General features: G+C 41.5%; 1 protein-coding gene across 9 annotated transcripts in view; it reads right to left on the bottom strand.

Annotated features, from left to right (window-relative positions):
• Positions 1–896: 896 nt before the first annotated feature.
• Positions 897–18,651, bottom strand: part of gphnb (gephyrin b) — a 165,078-nt gene continuing 147,323 nt past the window's right edge. For 5 of the 9 annotated variants that reach the window (XM_033648392.2, XM_033648390.2, XM_033648395.2 and 2 more), the window contains 11 exons: positions 15,003–15,058; positions 13,310–13,429; positions 12,936–12,994; positions 12,330–12,483; positions 8,941–9,062; positions 8,703–8,790; positions 8,286–8,359; positions 6,978–7,045; positions 6,750–6,853; positions 4,094–4,190; positions 897–2,220 (listed from right to left, as the gene is read on the bottom strand). In XM_033648392.2, coding sequence (XP_033504283.1) covers positions 2,087–2,220; positions 4,094–4,190; positions 6,750–6,853; positions 6,978–7,045; positions 8,286–8,359; positions 8,703–8,790; positions 8,941–9,062; positions 12,330–12,483; positions 12,936–12,994; positions 13,310–13,429; positions 15,003–15,058 — 1,076 coding nt within the window. In that variant the 3' untranslated portion in view covers positions 897–2,086. The remainder of the gene's footprint in view (positions 2,221–4,093; positions 4,191–6,749; positions 6,854–6,977; positions 7,046–8,285; positions 8,360–8,702; positions 8,791–8,940; positions 9,063–12,329; positions 12,484–12,935; positions 12,995–13,309; positions 13,430–15,002; positions 15,059–18,651) is intronic. The other 4 variants (XM_078173891.1, XM_033648396.2, XM_078173892.1 and 1 more) reach the window with 1 other exon arrangement.

The following is an 18,651-nucleotide window of genomic DNA, read 5'->3' on the forward strand; positions in this document are numbered from 1 at the left end:
TTTTCAGTTATTTCACCTTTTTTTGTTAAGTACATAACTCCACATGTGTTCATTCATAGTTTTGATGCCTTCAGTGAGAATCTACAATGTAAATAGTCATGAAAATAAAGAAAACACATTGAATGAGAAGGTGTGTCCAAACTTTTGGCCTGTACTGTATAAAGTTGCATTAAGTGGAAATATGAAAGCACAGGTTCTTCAAACTTGTACGTAATACAGTTCTTGAGCATTTGTTTTTAGTTACTTTCCACCACTGCACAGTAGGGAGTTTTGCTGAGTATATCTCGGAGAACATTTATATTAAAGGTCAACACATTCTCACTCCGACCTTGTCACATATCAATTTTTGGTCATGGACTTTCCACGTCAACATTACATGAAAGGTACCCTGGGTGAGTTGGTTGTTGACGTTCTGGGACGCCGTGTCAAGTTCTGCCTGTTACATGCATTGTCTTCTTTCAAAATACACTTCAGTTTTCACAGGAAATTTAACATTTACATACAGTCTCTATCAAAATAAACGCACTGCGTCAGTACAACAACACGAATTGATGTGTTTTCTTCCTTCAACAACTAATGCACGTGGTTAGGTTTAGGAAAAAAGAACAGGGTTTATGGCTTACGGTCACATTGTTATTGCAACCTCTTTGGTTTGGCACTCAAGATAAGTTTTAGTTCTGCAAACTCACCACTAGATGCCACTAAATCCTACACACTGGACCTTTAACGTAGGTAAACACATTCACATTTAGAAACTGTATCCACTGGGGTGCTTTGCTCAGGGACCTTGACAGTTGTTCAGTAAGGTAAGACCATCACTCATTCATTCATAAATTCATGCACCTCTCTGACCTTCAGATGACCACCTGCCAAAGTTTCAAAGAAGAAAATCACTGTTTTTTTTTTAGATATATTTTATTAAAAAAGGAAACCCAACAAGAACTTTTTTTTTTTTACATAATGATCAAGGATTTTTATTATCTTAGTCTCTTTCATCAGTTTCATATCATTACAGAAAATGTTATAGTACAGCGTTGTTCAATGTCTCCTCATTGCTTAATAATTTCCTTAGGAGTGCTGGTCACATATATCTGTACAATATGGTTCTTATTTTTTTCTGTACATTTTTTGTGAAGTTGGTTAAAAAGGCTGTCAGCACTTAAAGAAGCTGTTTCTTTTCTTTCTCTTTTTTTTTTTTTATTCTTAAATAGTTGATCAAATAAAAGATTATTTTTCCCGGGTTAAGCTCGCCCCTGGGGGGGTTTGGGACGGAGTTTACACCCGGTCACCGTGAATATAAGGAAGCTTCAGGGTCTGGGCAGACTGGGGTGCACCCCCCCACCTCCCCATCCCCACATCACCTCTTCCCTGCCCAGGCATTTGGCACTGCGCACATAAACAAGACTCACAAGATAAACAACAAGCAAAGCTCTTTGTGAAGCCATTATGATGCATACTAATGAGAGAAAAACAGAAGTGTCACCTTGATGGGCGCTCAAAAGAGGAAGTGGTCTTGATGTGCCCCCTCTTCCTTTTAGCTGAGCACCGTGGGAAATCTGGAGTCTTCCTCAATGTTTTCTTCATTTTCAAAAAACAGATTATTTTTTTTTCCACTAAAGATGAGAAAATAATAATTTTCTTTTTTTGTCCTGGCAGGCACCTACAGCTGTCTATTAAAATGCTACTGCTATAGATAAGGTCTAGCATTGAACACACAAAGCAATTGCAATGAAAGGAACGAAGTTGCCTTAATATAATAATGATAATAAGAAGAATAATGATAATAATAATAAGAATAATCATAATAATATATTACAGAATAAATCTCTTTTTATAATTAGATTTTTTTCATTAAAAGTTATATTTTTCTTTGTTTGAAATACTATAATCTTTTTAAATTAATTTTTTCATATGTATCTAGGTTGTGATCAAGATGTTGACTATACCTCAACGTTATCCAAATCAATAAAAACTAGCTGTGCCGTTGCATATTACAGAATAGTCAATGATATGTGGACATGCACCGTGAACCACCCATTCCAACCCTCGCTATATGACGCCGACGCTCCGTCCCTCTGTGGTGACATCATAGCCGGCCGATGACCATGACGTCGACCACCTCGCCCTTGTGCAGCTCCACGTATTGCTCTGTTTTCGGAGGTAGCATCAGGAGCCCGTTGGCACTGCGCATGCTCATCAGCCTGCTGCTCACCTGGTTCCCTGCGGCACAGAGACGACAAAATAGTTTCAATCAGAATCCAACCCATAAAGGAAACTGGGATTTTAGCCATACTTTCAAACATTTTGATGGTACCTCGGCATGTTGAACTGCCAACTCCGTCAAATACACCACACTCAACCTCACCACACCACAAACTGTACAGGTTGTAGCTGCTGTGGTCGTGGACTAGTTACACATTGGATTAAAACAAAGATCACTTGCAGTGATTGGCAAGCCATACAAATGGTTATTTTTAGCTACATTTGGGTACAAAAAGCATCGAATTCACGTATTGTTTGACTGAAGAAGTTCCGATAAAGCTTGGTGCTGGGTTATTTTAGCCTTAAAGGTATCAAGTGCCAATACTCAGCCCTAGTTTCATCCCATCATAATGATTAAAATGGTCACAAATTCTATTAAGTGTTGCCTTATTTTTCATTGTCTGGATAATATTAAAATACTACAGATTCCAAGTGCTTGAGTCAGTGTAAAAAATCTTTAAAAAAAACTTGAATTACATTAGATAAAAGCGCTGCAATAACTCCATACAGGATTAGGAAAAAAATAGTTAGACCAGCAGCACAGCGAGGATGAATACTGAGGCAGAGCTGGGAGTCAGTATATATCAATTATTATGATAGGAGATGGACATTATTTGGGGTTTTGGCTAAAACTGCCATGATTTAAAAGTTTTGTTCCTGCTCTTGAAAGATGCATTAAAGGGGCATCCTGTAGCTCACCTGATAAAGTGTGAACACCATGTACAAAAGGCTCTGATCAAAACAAGGCAAGAAAGCCGAAAAATAATCTCAAAAGAAGTATTTGAGTAAAAATTCTCCTAAATTTAATCGGCTGTTGCAGCTGAGTGAAATGAAGATGACTATGCTATGGTCGTAAGCATGACATCCACAACATTAGCTTGACTGATCTTTTATTTAAGGTTAAAAAACTGTGTAAAAAACAAAAATACTGTGATATTTGGTGCCCTGCTACATAATGCACATGGTCTTCCCCCACATGAAGCATGAACCAGCCCTATGGATCCATTTCTATCCGTTTGAGCAGCTCAGTGTTTTCGCAAAAGCACGCCTAATAAGTAACTGAAAATAATGTTGCTGAGTGTTGGAGATATCGGCCGTAGAGATGTCTGCCTTCTCTCAAATACGATGGAACTAGATGGCAACACTAATGTCTCTTTCCAGAAATCATGACCTGGTTACTCAAGATAATCCGCAGATCTTGTTGTGAGCAGTTTCATCTAGGAACTATTTTCTTTCTACCAACCCACACCTGCCAACCAAATCACTGCGGAGAAAGAAGTGTGCATCTACACATGGACGAGAGGCTCGCAATTATGACAGCACGAGGGGCAAACATTACTGGCGTCCTTCAAGGCTGAGCTGTAATGTAGGCTAGCTCAGTGGTGCTAGGTGAGCTAGTAGATGCACGCTTTCTTTGAGCTGTGATACAGTTGGCAGGTGTAGTTTGGCAGAGAGAAAACAGTTTCTACATGAAGGTCTGTGGATTATCTTGAGTAACCTGGTCTTAATTTCTAGAAAGAGACATTGCTGTTTTTTTCAAAAGTATTTTGTTGGCGCTGTGAGCACCACAAGCCGAGTGCCATTTATTAACAATATATTCAAGAGTAGGCAGACATCTCTACAGCAGATATCTCCAACACTCAGCAACTCACACCAAAACAATCTAGACTAAGAAACAGCACTACAGGTAAGAGGGAAAATATTTAGTTTTTGATTGTGGGGTGAACTGTCCCTTTAAGGCTTTTAACCAAACTTTTCTCTGTGTCAACAGAAAGCTCTCTTTTCTGGCTGATATTAACTTTAAAACATGCACTGGCTTTGCTTGTGGTACCTGTGCTCTGTGCCCACGGCAGAGGCTCCTGGTGATGCCATGTCAGAATGCAGCGGTGGTATTCAGGGCGAGGGTCCAACTTCACATCACAAGACAACTAGAGAAAGAGCATACAGTCTCACACTTGCAAAACAAGATTGGTGTAATTACCGCAGAGAGAAATTTTTATAGTGTAGAAACATCTAGAACCCTGCATCCTGGTCCACTGTTCTGGCAGCTACTAATATGTCTCTTGGTGGAGTGCAGACCATACGTCAACTGAAAGGTTACATTTGCCAACATACACTCACCGGCCACTTTATTAGGTACACCTGCTCATTAACGTAAATAGCTCATCAGCCAATCATGTGGCAGCAACTCAATGCATTTAGGCATGTAGGCATGGTCACGACAACCTGCTGAAGTTCAAACTGAGCATCAGAATGAGGAAGAAAGGTATTTAAGTAACTTTGAACATGGCTTTGAACATGGCATGGTTATTGGTGCCAGAAACTACTGATCTACTGGGGTTTTCACACACAACCATCTCTAGGGTTTACAGAGGATGGTCTGAAAAAGAGAAAATATCCAGTAACATTCAGACGGCAGGGTCAGAATTTGGTGTAAACAACATGAAAGCATGGATCCATCCTGCCATGTATCAACAGTTCAGTCTGGTGGTGGTGGTGTAATGGTGTGAGGGTATTTTCTTGGGTCCCTTAGTACCAACTGAGCATGGTTTAAACACCACAGCCTACCTGAGTATTGTTGCTGACCGTGTCCATCCCTTTATGACCACAGTGTACCCATCTTCTGATGGCTACTTCCAGCAGGATAACGCACCATGTCACAAAGCTCAGATCATCTCAAACTGGTTTCTTGAACATGACAATGAGTTCACTGTACTCCAGTGGCCTCCACAGTCACCAGATCTCAATCCAATAGAGCACCTTAGGGATGTGGTGGAACGGGAGATTCACATCATGGATGTGCAGCTGACAAATCTGCAGCAACTGTGTGATGCTATCATGTCAATATGGACCAAAATCTCTGAGGAATGTTTCCAGCACCTTGTTGAATCTATGACACCAAGAGTTAAGGCAGTCTTGAAGGCAAAAGGGGTCCCACCTGGTACTAGCAAGGTGCACCTGATAAAGTGGCCAGTGAGTGTATTTCCTAGCATTGCGAAAAATCAACAAGATCTGATCCATCTGCGGTTGCTCATGCTCAGCCATCCCCATCAAAATGAAAACTAAAGAGCTAGCCTCGGTAGAATGTTAACACGATGCACATGTTTACGTCCGTCACATTCCACTATCCCACTGGTTCAGCTGTGAAGAACGTACAGTCTGCTTTTAAATTCACAACTGTTGACTATTCCACATCTAAACTAAACTGTTTAAGAATTGATTTTTCCCTCACCTCTACTGCAGACTATCACAAACTTTGCCTGCAGACTGGTAAAGCTTTGGACTCATGACCCTGATGAAGGTCACACAAGCTGAAATGTGTGTTGTTCTTTACACTACTACTTTTACTGGGAATTTGGCCCTTTTAGAGTTGATTTTGCTCCTCTGTGCACCCTGAGAGAAGTCAAACTTGTGCCAGAAATCCCGACAAAGCTGTGGACTCAGTAGCATTTCATGTTTTTTGAATGTGTCCTCAAGGATTGACTTTCTGCCAGAATTAGGAAAGTCCTTGATATTAAACTTTCCTTACATGAATGCAGCACAGTAGTTGCGACCAAAAAAAAAAAACAAAAACATTGAAATCTTCAGATCTGGACCATCACCAAAATATAATTACCTTGGCTAAAAGGCGATCTGCCCACCCAAATTCTGCCAGACACTTTTGTACGTTTTCAAACATTATATGCTTTCTAATGGGCAACAAGTCAAACAGAAGGCAGTGGAAACTCCTCCAACTTTACTGGCAAAGTTAGAGGTTTTTGCAGATTACTATTTGACCTGGGTCTGATGCCATCTGCTGAGGGAAATTATCTGGCTACATCTGTGCTTCCAGGCCATCAGTCCCGCCACTAAGTGGCAGTAATGCATTCAAGTTGATTTCTAACTGCTTTATAACAGCAAATGATGTAGCACAGCTCTCTGGATAGCACACATGATGGCAGGGGACCAGACCTCTCGCCTGATGATGCTAGTTGGGGCACACGAGCTGCGGCTGTACGGGGCGTGTGATATTATTATGATTTGACTTGCTCTATAATTATGAATATTCATGACCAGGGAGCAGGCCTTCAGGTCAGTGTGGGCCGCGATTGGTTTCTCTGCCAAGTCAAAGCGAAACACGGTGGTCATAAATATGTATCAAGCGGATGATGAAAATAGTATTAAATCAGGAGTTAAGATGCAATGGCCTGCAATGACTCGCCCTGTAACTTTAGTGGAAACATAATTGTAATGCTCCCATGTTTCACGTTTCCTGCTTCTTGCAGTTTGTTGCATCTGCGCTCAAATGTTCACAAATGGGAAGAGAAAGGATGTTTTTTTGGAGAACTGGCCTTTCTACCTTTTTTTAATCTCAGTGGAGACCTTGTATCTGGTTATTACACAGAAAAAAAAACACGTCTTGTAGCCAGCAGTGTCTCAACAGATGATGAACTTTGTGTGTCTCTGCCAGAGAGTCAGGCTTCCCCTGGCTGCCCTGGGCATCCTACCCTCGCTTTGATGATGGTGGGCCTAGGGTCCAAAATGCCCTGCATCTTCCTCAAGGCAGGGATGACAAAAAGATTACAGGTGACAACAGCGGACACAGGGTTTCCTAGGACAGACGGACGGATGGACAGAGAGAGGACAGCCAGAGGAGACAAGAGGGGGAGAAATACATGAGTAACACCTCTTCAGAAACAGCGGAGTGAATCACTCTTTCTCTCAACTTCACACACTACCTGGGAGGGCAAAGATTAGTTTGCGAGCACCGTCCATGTCCAAGGTGGCAAATGTTGTTGGGAGACTGAAAAAGAAAAACAATATTTAAGTATTTTTACCTGTTTTATGCAACACTGCTGTAAATGTACATCTGTGGCTGGTTGTACCAAACACCTTAAGTTAAGAACATCCATAAAGTCTGAGTTAAAATAAAATCGGCTGCTACACAACAACCTTAATTCTTCTCCTTCTCCATTTCCTTAAGCATTTAGATTTTCTCCTTCTCTTGGTCTTATACTTAAGGAATCCCTTAAAGTTAGTTTGCACAAAAGACCTCAGCAACCAAGGTAAGGAAAAAACTTAAGGTACCTCTGACTCTGTCTTAACATAGCTGAGCTTATGCTGATAAATTTAGTATTTTTTTGGACCTTTTCACCAGACTTCTGGAATTAATTTTCATTGTAATTTCCTCCCACATTCCTTGTTTTATGTCTGCTGTTATGTGCAGATCAAATTCACTTATTAGTGTGTGCTTTCCATTATTATATTTGTCCAGAGGTAAAACGTTCACCTCCTCTGAATAATTTTCTTTCCTTGCCTTCTTTTCTTCTGCTCTTTGACAGTAGCTCACTATAGGGACTTGGGTTAGGAACTGAAGGGTCACCAGTACAAGTCCTTGTCCAGACCATACCAAGTATGAAGTGTCTACTAGTAGCTGGCGAGTTGTTAGTTCGCCTCCTGGGCTGAGATGCCCTTGAGCAAGGCACCAAACCCCCAACTGCTCAGGGCGCTTGTCTGTAGGCAGCCCTCTCGCTCTGACATCTCTCCATTTAATGCATGTATCTGTCCTGTTTGTGCATGTGTGTGTATTTCGGGCCTGAGTACTACTATCAGAATCGACCAACAGGCTTTTTTTATTTTGCACAATGAATAGATATTACATACATTGAAAAGCACTGGATTTCATGTCTCCATCTGCTCGTGGGCCATCATGTTAACAATATGTATGCATAATATGATGTTAATTTCACTACAGAAGAGACTTGATGATCACTAAAATTAGGTGGGGAAAAAAAGTGGATATATCAATATTGTTACTGGTTCTCGGCCTAATAAGTTGTTATATATCCACATGTCAGATATCGGCAATAAATCCAATATCTTGCATCCCTATTTAAGTGTAATACTTAAGGGGAAAAACTTAAAATGTTTTGTGCAACTGGCCACTGAGATTTAAACTTGAACTCTATTTCAGTTTTCCGTTAAACACATCATGACTGTGTTGTAAACAGTTGAAGAAGAATAAAGTTGTTAAATTGTCTTACCCTGGTTTCATGAAAACACGACCAAAATGGATCTGAGCATGAAGATCAATATCCAGCACCTGCTTAAGGTAGTCCTAAAAAAGACAGAGACATAAAAGTGCAATACATTAAAAAAATGCAGTGGACAATCAGATCTTACACATATAGTGATGTTTTAAACACTTCTTCCATTTATGTGAACACTGGAGACTAACAGAATCAGCTAGACTACAAAACAAAATTCTGTACTTTGTGATGATACATTTTGGTGCTGTATTATTGTTAACATATCAATCTCATAAATAAGTTCACCCAGATCACCCATTGAAAGTACAATTTACTATAGAACACAGGCTGTCATCCCCCCGTCCACCATAAGGTGTCAGTGAAAGACAACGCTGTGATTGAATGTGTGCACTGCTTGTTCTGTCATCATACCTTCTCTCCCATGGACACTCCTCCTGAGGTGATGATGACATCAGCACGGCTGATGCCTTCATTCAGAGCGTTGAGAAGGTCATCGGGGCTGCGGGGCACAGAGACACACACCCAAACACACATTTTAACACACCAACTCACAGGAGAGGAAATTATAGAGAGCTAGTTTCAGAGTACAGCAAGATGATGAACATCATACTGGAAGTGTAACGTGTATAGTATTAGAGTGAAGGCGTACTTGTCTCCCACGATGCCCAGATTGATGGTTGGGTAACCGTGTTCCTGGATAGTGGCCAGCAGGGTGGAGCGATTACTGTCCCTGATCTTCCCAGGATGGAGGTCGTCTTCTGGGTTCAGCAGCTACCACGACACATGGGGAGAAATGAGACATTAGAAACACTCCTCCCTATTCAATAGCCATCTATTTTTAGGTCAGTTTAAGTACAATCTGGACCTGGCTTAAACATTATTCAGAAAATACTCTGAGCACCACTTTGGGTGGCAGCAAGTCTGGTGGATATAAAAATAATTAATCAGTTCAACAGGAAGGTTGAGACCCTCGTTGGCAAACATCCTTTGCTTACCATTATAGTATTACTATACTTATCCTGCTCTTGGTACAAATGTGTTGGTTCTGAAAATAGGACGATACATTTATTGCCAGAAATTTGACAGGTGACTGAGTGAAGTAAAGAAGACACTGTCTGAAGTTTGAGGTGATCATTTGGTGTTGCTTGTGCATTTTGATAGTGCTGAAATTATTAATCGATTAGTCGATTAAGAGAAAATTAATTGCCATGAATGTGACAATTGTTAAAAAAATGCCACTCATTCTCTGGTTGTGACTTTTCAAATGGATTTTTAAGTGTTGGTAAGAAAAAAACAAGCAATTTGAAGACGATAACTTGGGCTCAAGCAACATGTCATGCGCATTTTTCACTATTTTGAAACATTTTATAGACTAAATGACTAATCGATTAACTGAAATTATAATCAATAGGTTGTAAATATGAAATGAATAATGAAAATAATAATTAGTTGCAGCCCCACTTTCAGACAACTTGTCTTGTCAATACATGAGTAACTGCAGTATGATGTAATGTGCAGCAGCATAATGTATGTCTTCTATTTTAATTCATACATTTTGACCTCTTTACTTTTCATGATAGAACTACAAATCTGAACTTTCTGTTCTGTTAATGAGGTGACCTCAGGATGCAACCCAGTCACCAGAACAAATGTTGGCATTGTACGTTTGTGCAAACCATGGATATCATACATTTACATGTTTCATATGTAACGGATACGTTGAAATTTTGTGGTTCTTTAAGTTTCAATTTTCATTTTATGTTGTGACAGCATTGTGGATAATGTGTGGTTAGGTTTAGGCATAAAAACCACGTAGTGAGGGTTAGGAAAAGATAATGTTTTGGCCTAAAATGCCTGGTTTGGTTGCAATAAACACAGCTGGAAATGTCTGGACATCTAGTTAGAAAAATAACCCACTTTGTCACTACAGACACGGCTAGAAAGGTCCCAACCTCTTGTAAAAATTACCTGGTTTTGACACTACAAACACAGCTGCAAATGTCCTGAACAATTATTAAAAAATACCTGTTTTGTCAGTACAAACATGGCTGGAATTGTCCCAACCTCTCGTTAAAAAATACCTGCTTTTGTTGCAACAGACACAGACTGAAATGTCTCAAACTCTCACTAAAAAATATCTGGTTTTGACGCTACAAACACGGCTGCAATTGTCCTGAACTATCATTAGAAATGACCTGATTTTGTTGGTACAAACATGGCTTGAAATGTCCTGACCTCTCATTAAAAAAATACCTGCTGTTGTTGCAACAAACACAGCTAAAAATGCCCCAAACCTGTCATTAACAATAGCTGGTCTGTCGCCCAAAAAACAGATGTCCTAAACTATCAGTAAAAAATACCTGGTTTTGTCAGTATGAACATGGCTGAAAATGTCCTGCCCTCTCGTTAAAAAATACCTGGTTTTGTTGCCCAAAAAAGTGGCTGGAAATGTCCCAACCTCTTGTTAAAAAATACCTGGTTTTGTCACAACAAACACGGCTGGAAATGTCCTGACCTCTCATTAAAAAATGCCCACTTTTGTTGCCACAAGCATGGCTGGAAATGTCCCGACCTCTTGTTAAAAAAATACAGAGTTTCATTGCAACAAACACGGCTGGAAATGTCCTGACCTCACATTAAAAAAATGCCTGCTATTGTTGCCAAAAGCATGGCTGGAAAAGTCCCAACCTCTTGTAAAAAATTACCTGGTTTTGACACTACAAACACGGCTGGAAATGTCCCAACCTCTCGTTAAAAAAAACCTGGTTTTGTTGCAACAGACACAGCCTGAATGTCCCAAACACTTTTTAAAAAACACCTGATTTTGACACTACAAACAGGGCTGCAAATGTTCCAAACTATAATTTAAAAATACCTGGTTTTGTTGGTAAAAACATGATTGGAAATGTCCAAACCTCTTGTTGAAAAATACCTGGTTTTGACGCTACAAACACTGCTACAAATGTCTTGACCTCTCTTTAAAAAATGCCCACTTTTGTCACTACAAACATGGCTGGAAATTTCCTGAAGTCACGTTAAAAAAATACCCAACCACTACTCCTCAAAAAGAAACTCAGCTTAATTAAATGTAATCTGAACTACAGCACGTTATTCAGAAATGTTGATATATGATGCTTATGAAAGGTACATATCTAACATATCCTTGGTTTGCATTAATGTACAATGCCAACATTTTATTCCTGCGACTGAGCTGCAGGATGAGGAAACATCAACAAGCACTGCTAATTACTACAGTTATTAAAGGAAAGCAATGCCACAAGTTAACATGCATCTAATTCAGCAGGTTCATAGTAGGTTTGTGGGAAAACATACTGCATACTTTCAGTTGTAAACGCTAGCTCTGCACAGATGTTTCAGTTTCCCATCATCTGGGTCTTATAAAATACAGCATTAGTACTAAAAATGTACCAAAAATCTCAATGGTCAAATTAACACTGCTGCAGGATGAGTGTGTAAAAATGAGAGGACAAATCCTCTATTTCATCAGACTTGCTCAAACGAGGGGAGATGAGGACAATATACCACTTCATTGGTTTGGAACGTGGCCATAGAAGAGGTGACTCATGGCTGATTTACACAATTCAGACATATCTGCACAGTGCCCACAACAAGGTGTTATGGGTATCTCGGGTCTGCTGAGGATCTCCATAAAGGTTACACACCCCATGAAATTTAAACTGCACATCGGTCACACAGAAAATGCACAAATATGATCCCAGTGTTTAAAAGAAACCACCTGGTCACAGATAAACACATTCTTCACAACTGAAAGCACACATGAAACGGCTGAGTGCGCATTCAGCTCTGAATGTTGTTCTGGTGTCCGCAGTCAAAGCAAACAATGTTGATTGTGCATAAATATGAACGAGGTATGCTGTCAGAGAAGATGCCACGTTGTTGTTACCTTTAGCAGCTGAGGCTGAAGCTTTTTGGCAAATACAGATACAGTGTAGGTTCAGTGCACTTTCCCAAATGAAAACTTTCTCATAAAATATGCAAGTTTTCCTAACCCCTTACCTCATTTCCTGTGGACATGACGGCCACCACGGGGAATTTCTGGACCTCCACTTCTGTGACTCCCACAGTGGCCAGGAGACCTATCTCAGACGGGCCCATGTGGGTGCCCTTTGCAAGCACACATTCCCCACGCTTAATGTCATGACCGATGGGCCTGTGTTAGGACAGCAGAGATGACGGTTCAGAGGGAAAAAAGGGCACTTTTTACCAGATCTACAATATTTCATGTAAAATGTGATTCTGGCTTTGGCTCTTTAAAGGAACACCTCACCCACAAAACGACCAATTGTGTATCAATTACCCACACCGTGTTACATTGAATTTATGAAAGAAACTTTGTTTTTCTCACATGCCTCTATGGTCAACGAAGAATCCAAAAACTAAGAAAATTCTCAATGAATCAAAGTCATAGGGGTCCATGTTTAACAACAGCAAAACTATATAAAAAACATCTGTTAACAAACTCTCGTATGACTCGTGCAACACATGCATGCACAAGTTTTCTTTACAACTTCAAAGTATTACTTGGCAAGTAATTATTGTACAAATGATCATTTTGTGGGTGAAGTATTCCTTTGATAGACGCCAACACAATAACACACTAACCTGATGTCCTGCCCTGGACGAGCCTGTACTAGGATTCGTACCTCCAGCTCCTCTGTGCCCTGAAAGACAACCAGCTGTCAGATCCATCAACATGAACAAATACAGTTTACCTTGTACTATACCAGATCAAAATGCATTCTTTATTCTGCGCATCTCTGGGCAAAACTTAGTCTTAGTGACATTTTAATCAACCAGAATCCATGTACAGTTGCTATGGTCTTGGATTAAACTCTATGTTATATCTGTATAAATATAGGTAAATGTATGTCCAAAAAAAATCCCCTTCACAGGGTAAATTCTGGTTGGCCACAAACCTGATTCTGACATCTTTTTGCCTGTTCATCAGGTAAAAGACCAGCAGTCAGACTACTTACGTCTTCAGACTCGCGGAGCAGCTCGGTGTCTTCCACCTGGACTACAGCGTCGGCCCCACATGGGATAGGGGCACCCGTCGTCACCCTCATCACCTGGCCAGGCATCACTGTGTGGGTGGGCTGCACAGAGACACGAAATCCTTTTAATGATTTATCCTTTAAGTTTAGCCATTTATTTTGTCCTATCAAATAAAAAGTTAGAAAGTTAGTTAGTTGGTCAGAATGATGGTCATTTTTATGTGCACCATTACCAATACAAAAAGCTGACCATTTTAGTAGGATAATTCTGATATAAACCAACTTGTGGCATGTTGCAAACTCACAGAGGTGAGGTTTATCAGTAACGACCAAATGAGCAGCGGAATATACGAAGCATGGAGAGGTGTGCATTGTGTGCACAATCTCCATTGCCTCAATGCTAGAGAGGAATTGAGGATTTAATTGCTTCAGATTCCTATCAGTAAGTAAGAGAATCATAATGTTTGGTCATGTTCGGCTATGGGCGACTGTGGCTCAGAGGTAGAGCGGGTCATCCACTAATCGGAAGATCAGCGGTTTGATCCAGGCTCCTCTAGTCCACAGGTCGTAGTATCCTTGGGCAAGATACTGAACCCCAAATTGCTCCCGATGGCTGTTCCATCGGTGTGTGAGAGCCTTCCAAAGGTTACTGAATAGCACCTTGCCACCAGTGTGTGATTGGGTGAATGTAATGTAGTGTAGAAGTGCTTTGAGTGGTCAGGAGACTAGAAAGGCACTATACAAGTGCAGTCCATTTACCATCTATGTTATCCATGTCTCTAATGTCAGATGTTGGTGAAATTTCAGTTGAATTTTGAAAATTGGCTTGGTAACATACCAGGAAAAGCACATGGATAATTATGAATGTGACAATAGGCCCAGGCTACATGATGAGCATCAATAAGAGACAGACAAAAGGAAAACGACAGCTTAGTGTGTACGGTAGGCCAAAACTGAGTTTTTAACTAGTAAGTGTGATACACTCTACTGCCCTGCTCACGTGTGTTGTCACCCTAAAACTACATACGATCACCATTTTCTTCTAAGCATGTCCAAGGACCACAGCAAACAGTTCAATGTCAGTGCAATGTTCTCCTCTCGTTCTATTTCAGTGGGTGGCTCATTTCGTTCTAGGTCCTAAACTAAAATTGAATAAAGTAAAATGATAGATTGAATACTTCTGAAGTAACATAGACTCTTTCCCAAAGTTTTCCATGAAGCATCTTACAAACTGACGGCAGCTTTGAGCCAAACAGTGATCAAATTCAAATAAAATACCAATAAAACTGAATGTAAAAACTGTGGGGGCATGTATAGAGAGAACGTGTTTGCATGTGTGCTGATTTTGTTCAAGACGAGAGGTCGTGGTAGTCAGTAAATCTCTGTAGCCTATTCCTGTCTCCGAGGTCTAATCTGTTTTATAGTTTGGCAGCACTTTGACTTTCTAGCCCTACTTTGGGGCGAAGGGCTTTTCATCACCTGCTAAGGGAACACACTGGTGTGCAATTACAGCTGGTCAAGGCGTGAGGTGAAGGACAAAAGTGAAGTACTTTATTTTCATATACAGGTTGTGTGGGCATTTGTGTGACAGTCACTGTGTTTGTGTGTGTATGTGTGTGTGTCTTTGTGAGCTAGAGAAAGCATGTGTGCCTAAAGTGTCGACGTGGGCGCGGACCTGCTCTCCAGCTTGGGACTCTCCAATGATGAAGCGGTCGCCTGGGCCGTCAGCCGCTGAAATAAAAGAAAGATTTAATAGCATTACACATGTGTACAGCTAAGAATGTGTGTGTGTGTGTGTGTGTGTGTGTGTGTAGGAGTGTGTCGTTTAGTTGAGTCATTTCATTTCAGTGGGCTACAGAATGATCAAACAGGAAGAGAAGGAGAGAGAGAAACACTGACATTTGATGTTCTTTAATTAAACATCTCAAAAAACAGACGGTATTTTTGATGCCAGCAGACCTCACAGAGCACAGAACTGTCTTCTTCTGCACTTTTTCAAATCATACCCTCCACCCTGAGGTGTACAGAGACCATCACTTTGATTACTATTACTTTGCTACAGCCAAAACAATCTCTATGCTCAGATATCTGCATATGTATGGAGAATCTGTGACCAATAGTAGACAGCATTTTGGCACTGGAAGTATTCTGGTTTCCTGTTGAACTCTGTTTGTATTCAGAGTAGCACTGACTACTACCATTTGACAGGCAGGTAAACAGTCCGTGTGGAGAGGCTGATTGGATGAAATGCATCCATCCATCAATTTTCAACCGCTTATCCGAAGCCAGGTCGTGGGGCAACAGGCAGTATTCCAAATGCCCCTCTCCCCAGCAACGCTTTCCAGCTCCTTCTGGGGGATCCCGAGGCATTCCCAGGCCAGATGAGATAGAGTATATAATCCCTCCAGCGTGTTCTGGTTCTACCCCGGGGCAACCACCTCAACTGACCCTTTTCAATGCAAAGGAGCAGCGGCTCTACTCCGAGTTCCCTCCGGATGTCCCAACTTCTTACCCTATCTCTAAGGCTGAACCCAGCCACTCCGCGGAGGAAACTGATTTTGCCGGCTTGTATCTGCGATCTCGTTCTTTTGGTCACTACCCAGAGCTCATGACGATAGGTGAGGATTGGAACGTAGATGGACCAGTAAACCGTAAGCTTCGCCTTCTGTCTCAGCTCTCTCTTCACCATGACAGTCCGGCACAGCGCCCATATCACTGCAGACACCGCACCAAACTGCTGATCAATCTCACACTCCATTCCACCCTCACCCGGAACAAGACCCCAAGATACTTGAACTCCCTCGCTTGAGGCAGTAACTCTCTCCCAACTCAGACGGGGCAATCCACCGTTTTCCAGAAGAGAACCATGGCCTCAGATTTGGAGATGCAGACTCTCATTCCAACTGCTTTACAATCGGCTGCAAACCGCCCCAGTACATGATGGAGGTAACGGTGAGATGAAGCCAACAGAACCACATCATCTGCAAAAAGCAGAGATGCAATTCTGAGGCCATCGAACCGGACCCCTTCCTCCCCCGGCTGCGCCTTGAGATCCTGTCCATGACTATCACAAACAGGATCAGACACTAGGGGAAACCCTGGCAGAAGCTAAAACCCACTGAAAATGTGTTTGACTTTTATTATCATCGTCAGACCAATAACCAATGTGTTCTGAGATTGACTGCCAAATAGTCGACAAGCCAATAGAAAAAATGAAAATTCAGGAAAACACTTTCATTGTTCGGCTCTGTTACAGACCAAACACACCGGAACAAGAACAAGAGTCACATGACACGCCAGGCCCAGCGCCACGAAGGGCTTAGCCCCCTCAGTTGTATTATTTGCCCCCTCTGTTTAAGCTTTATGTATCTATAGAAAAACAGCAGAAACAACAAATGTATTTGTCAAGATACATGCGACTATCTCTTAGCTGCTGTTTCAGAACCATGGTCAGTGCTGTTTGTTGTGTGTAGGGGCAGAGGGTGTGTGTGTAGGTACAGAGCTGTCTTTAGTACTGAAACTGACTGTTTGATAAACAGACAGACAGAACAAGTGACTTCGTTTGGTGCTCGCTTTTGTGGTTGTAGCAATTCACAGATACAAGGGAAACAACAGGGAAGTGAGGAGACAGTCAACTACACCGAGATGCAAGGTGCCAGCAGCTGTTCCTATGCACCTCTGCTGCTGATCAGTCAGAGTATCATTCATAAGTTGAAAAAAATTTGGTGCTCTGCTAGTGCTGACTAATAAATGTATTATTTGATTCTGAAAAAGTGGCCTTATGTTGTTTTTATTTAGCCTTTCTGAGGCTATTGCATGCTTTACTCAATGGATTTTATTTTATGACAAGAAAAAAAAAATCTTCCCCCTCAGTCATTTCATCCTGGCGCCTGGCCTGAGACACTCAAAGCACAATTCAAACTTTTAAACACTCTTTGACATTGCAAAATGTCCTTGGTGAGTGGAAAACTCTATGACTTTAATTTCATGGTTTAACATTTAATCTCAGCTAAAGGATTAAATGCTTCCTCACTGGTTGTTGAAGAAAAAGTCTGCCACTCTTTTCTTTGTGAAACACTTTAAAAATCCACACTGGATGACAACAAACATCTGTTGTTGAGTTAAAAACAGGACAGCCTTTCCTAGTTTTCCAAAAATTGACCCAATGCAAATGTCCCCCAGATCCAGCCGCCTAACCACGACTGATTTATTCAGTTTTTGGGGGGTTGCAGGTTGGTTAAAGAGCAAAAACACACACTGTGCTCTGGAGAAAGCAATAGGTTACTGGCTCCTTCCACACCCACAGTCTGGGCACTAAAATCTCTCCAATCTGCACATGTATGCCTTGGCAGACGCCAGGCCCTCAGGACAGATGCATAAAATCCAGAGAGACCTGTGGTGTTCTGCTCCTCCTACTCCATCAGCGACAGCCAACAGCAGATGTTACATGCAAGAGTTTTTGAGCAGCCTGGAGCCAGCAAGCTGCCACCCTGCTCTCCAGGTTAACAGGGCCCTCAATGCTTTCTAGGACGCCCAGCCACTCATTGCTTGACCAAAACAAGTCAGCCAACTTTACCAGTGTGGAAAACACTTTAAGGAGTTAGTGCAGCCATCGCTGTGAGCAAAGGTAAACCCCACATCTCTTGCCATCACTCGTCTCCACCTGGCAGCTTTAGAGGACAGCCCCCTCTATGTCTCACAGTGCAGAGCCTTCAGTTCACCCCAGCAGAAGGAGCCTTTACACGGCTCCTGAGGCAGATCTCCACTGCCCCAGTGTCCTCTTCATCTCTAACTAGGACAATCAGGTCATTTGTACAAGAGGAAAGACACACTGGCCTGGTTAGTTCTTCAGTTTTATCTGCAACCTTCTCTTAACAGTGACTTTGCGGACAGACAGTCACATGGACGTCACTGTAGGTGTCAGGAAGTCAAATCCAAAGAAATGAACTGCACTGGATTGTACCAGAGCTTTGTACATCCATCACTAAGTTTATATGTAAAGTCCTTCCTACGTTTTCTGTACCTAGTTACTAGTTACTAACTGGTAATTTGTGTTGAACCGTCAAATCTAAGGAATACCTTCACTACTAGAGACTTTAGTAATGTGTAAGGAGGTTGCTAGGAAACATCTGCAGCATCATCAAGTCTAGCATCAGCTGTAACAGAGGTTCCAGGAAAGTTTTAGCAGGCCAAATAATATATTGAACTTAGAGCCTGTATCCACGTAGTGTTTTTTCTCTGAGCGTCAGTGTCTTTTTTCAGTCGTTCCCAATGAGGGGAGAGTGTATGCGACCGCCTTGAGAAAAAGCACTATGCGTCTTTTT

The sequence above is a fragment of the Epinephelus lanceolatus genome, chromosome 13, assembly GCF_041903045.1.
Source record: "Epinephelus lanceolatus isolate andai-2023 chromosome 13, ASM4190304v1, whole genome shotgun sequence".
In the NCBI taxonomy this organism is placed as follows: Eukaryota; Metazoa; Chordata; class Actinopteri; order Perciformes; family Serranidae; genus Epinephelus; species Epinephelus lanceolatus.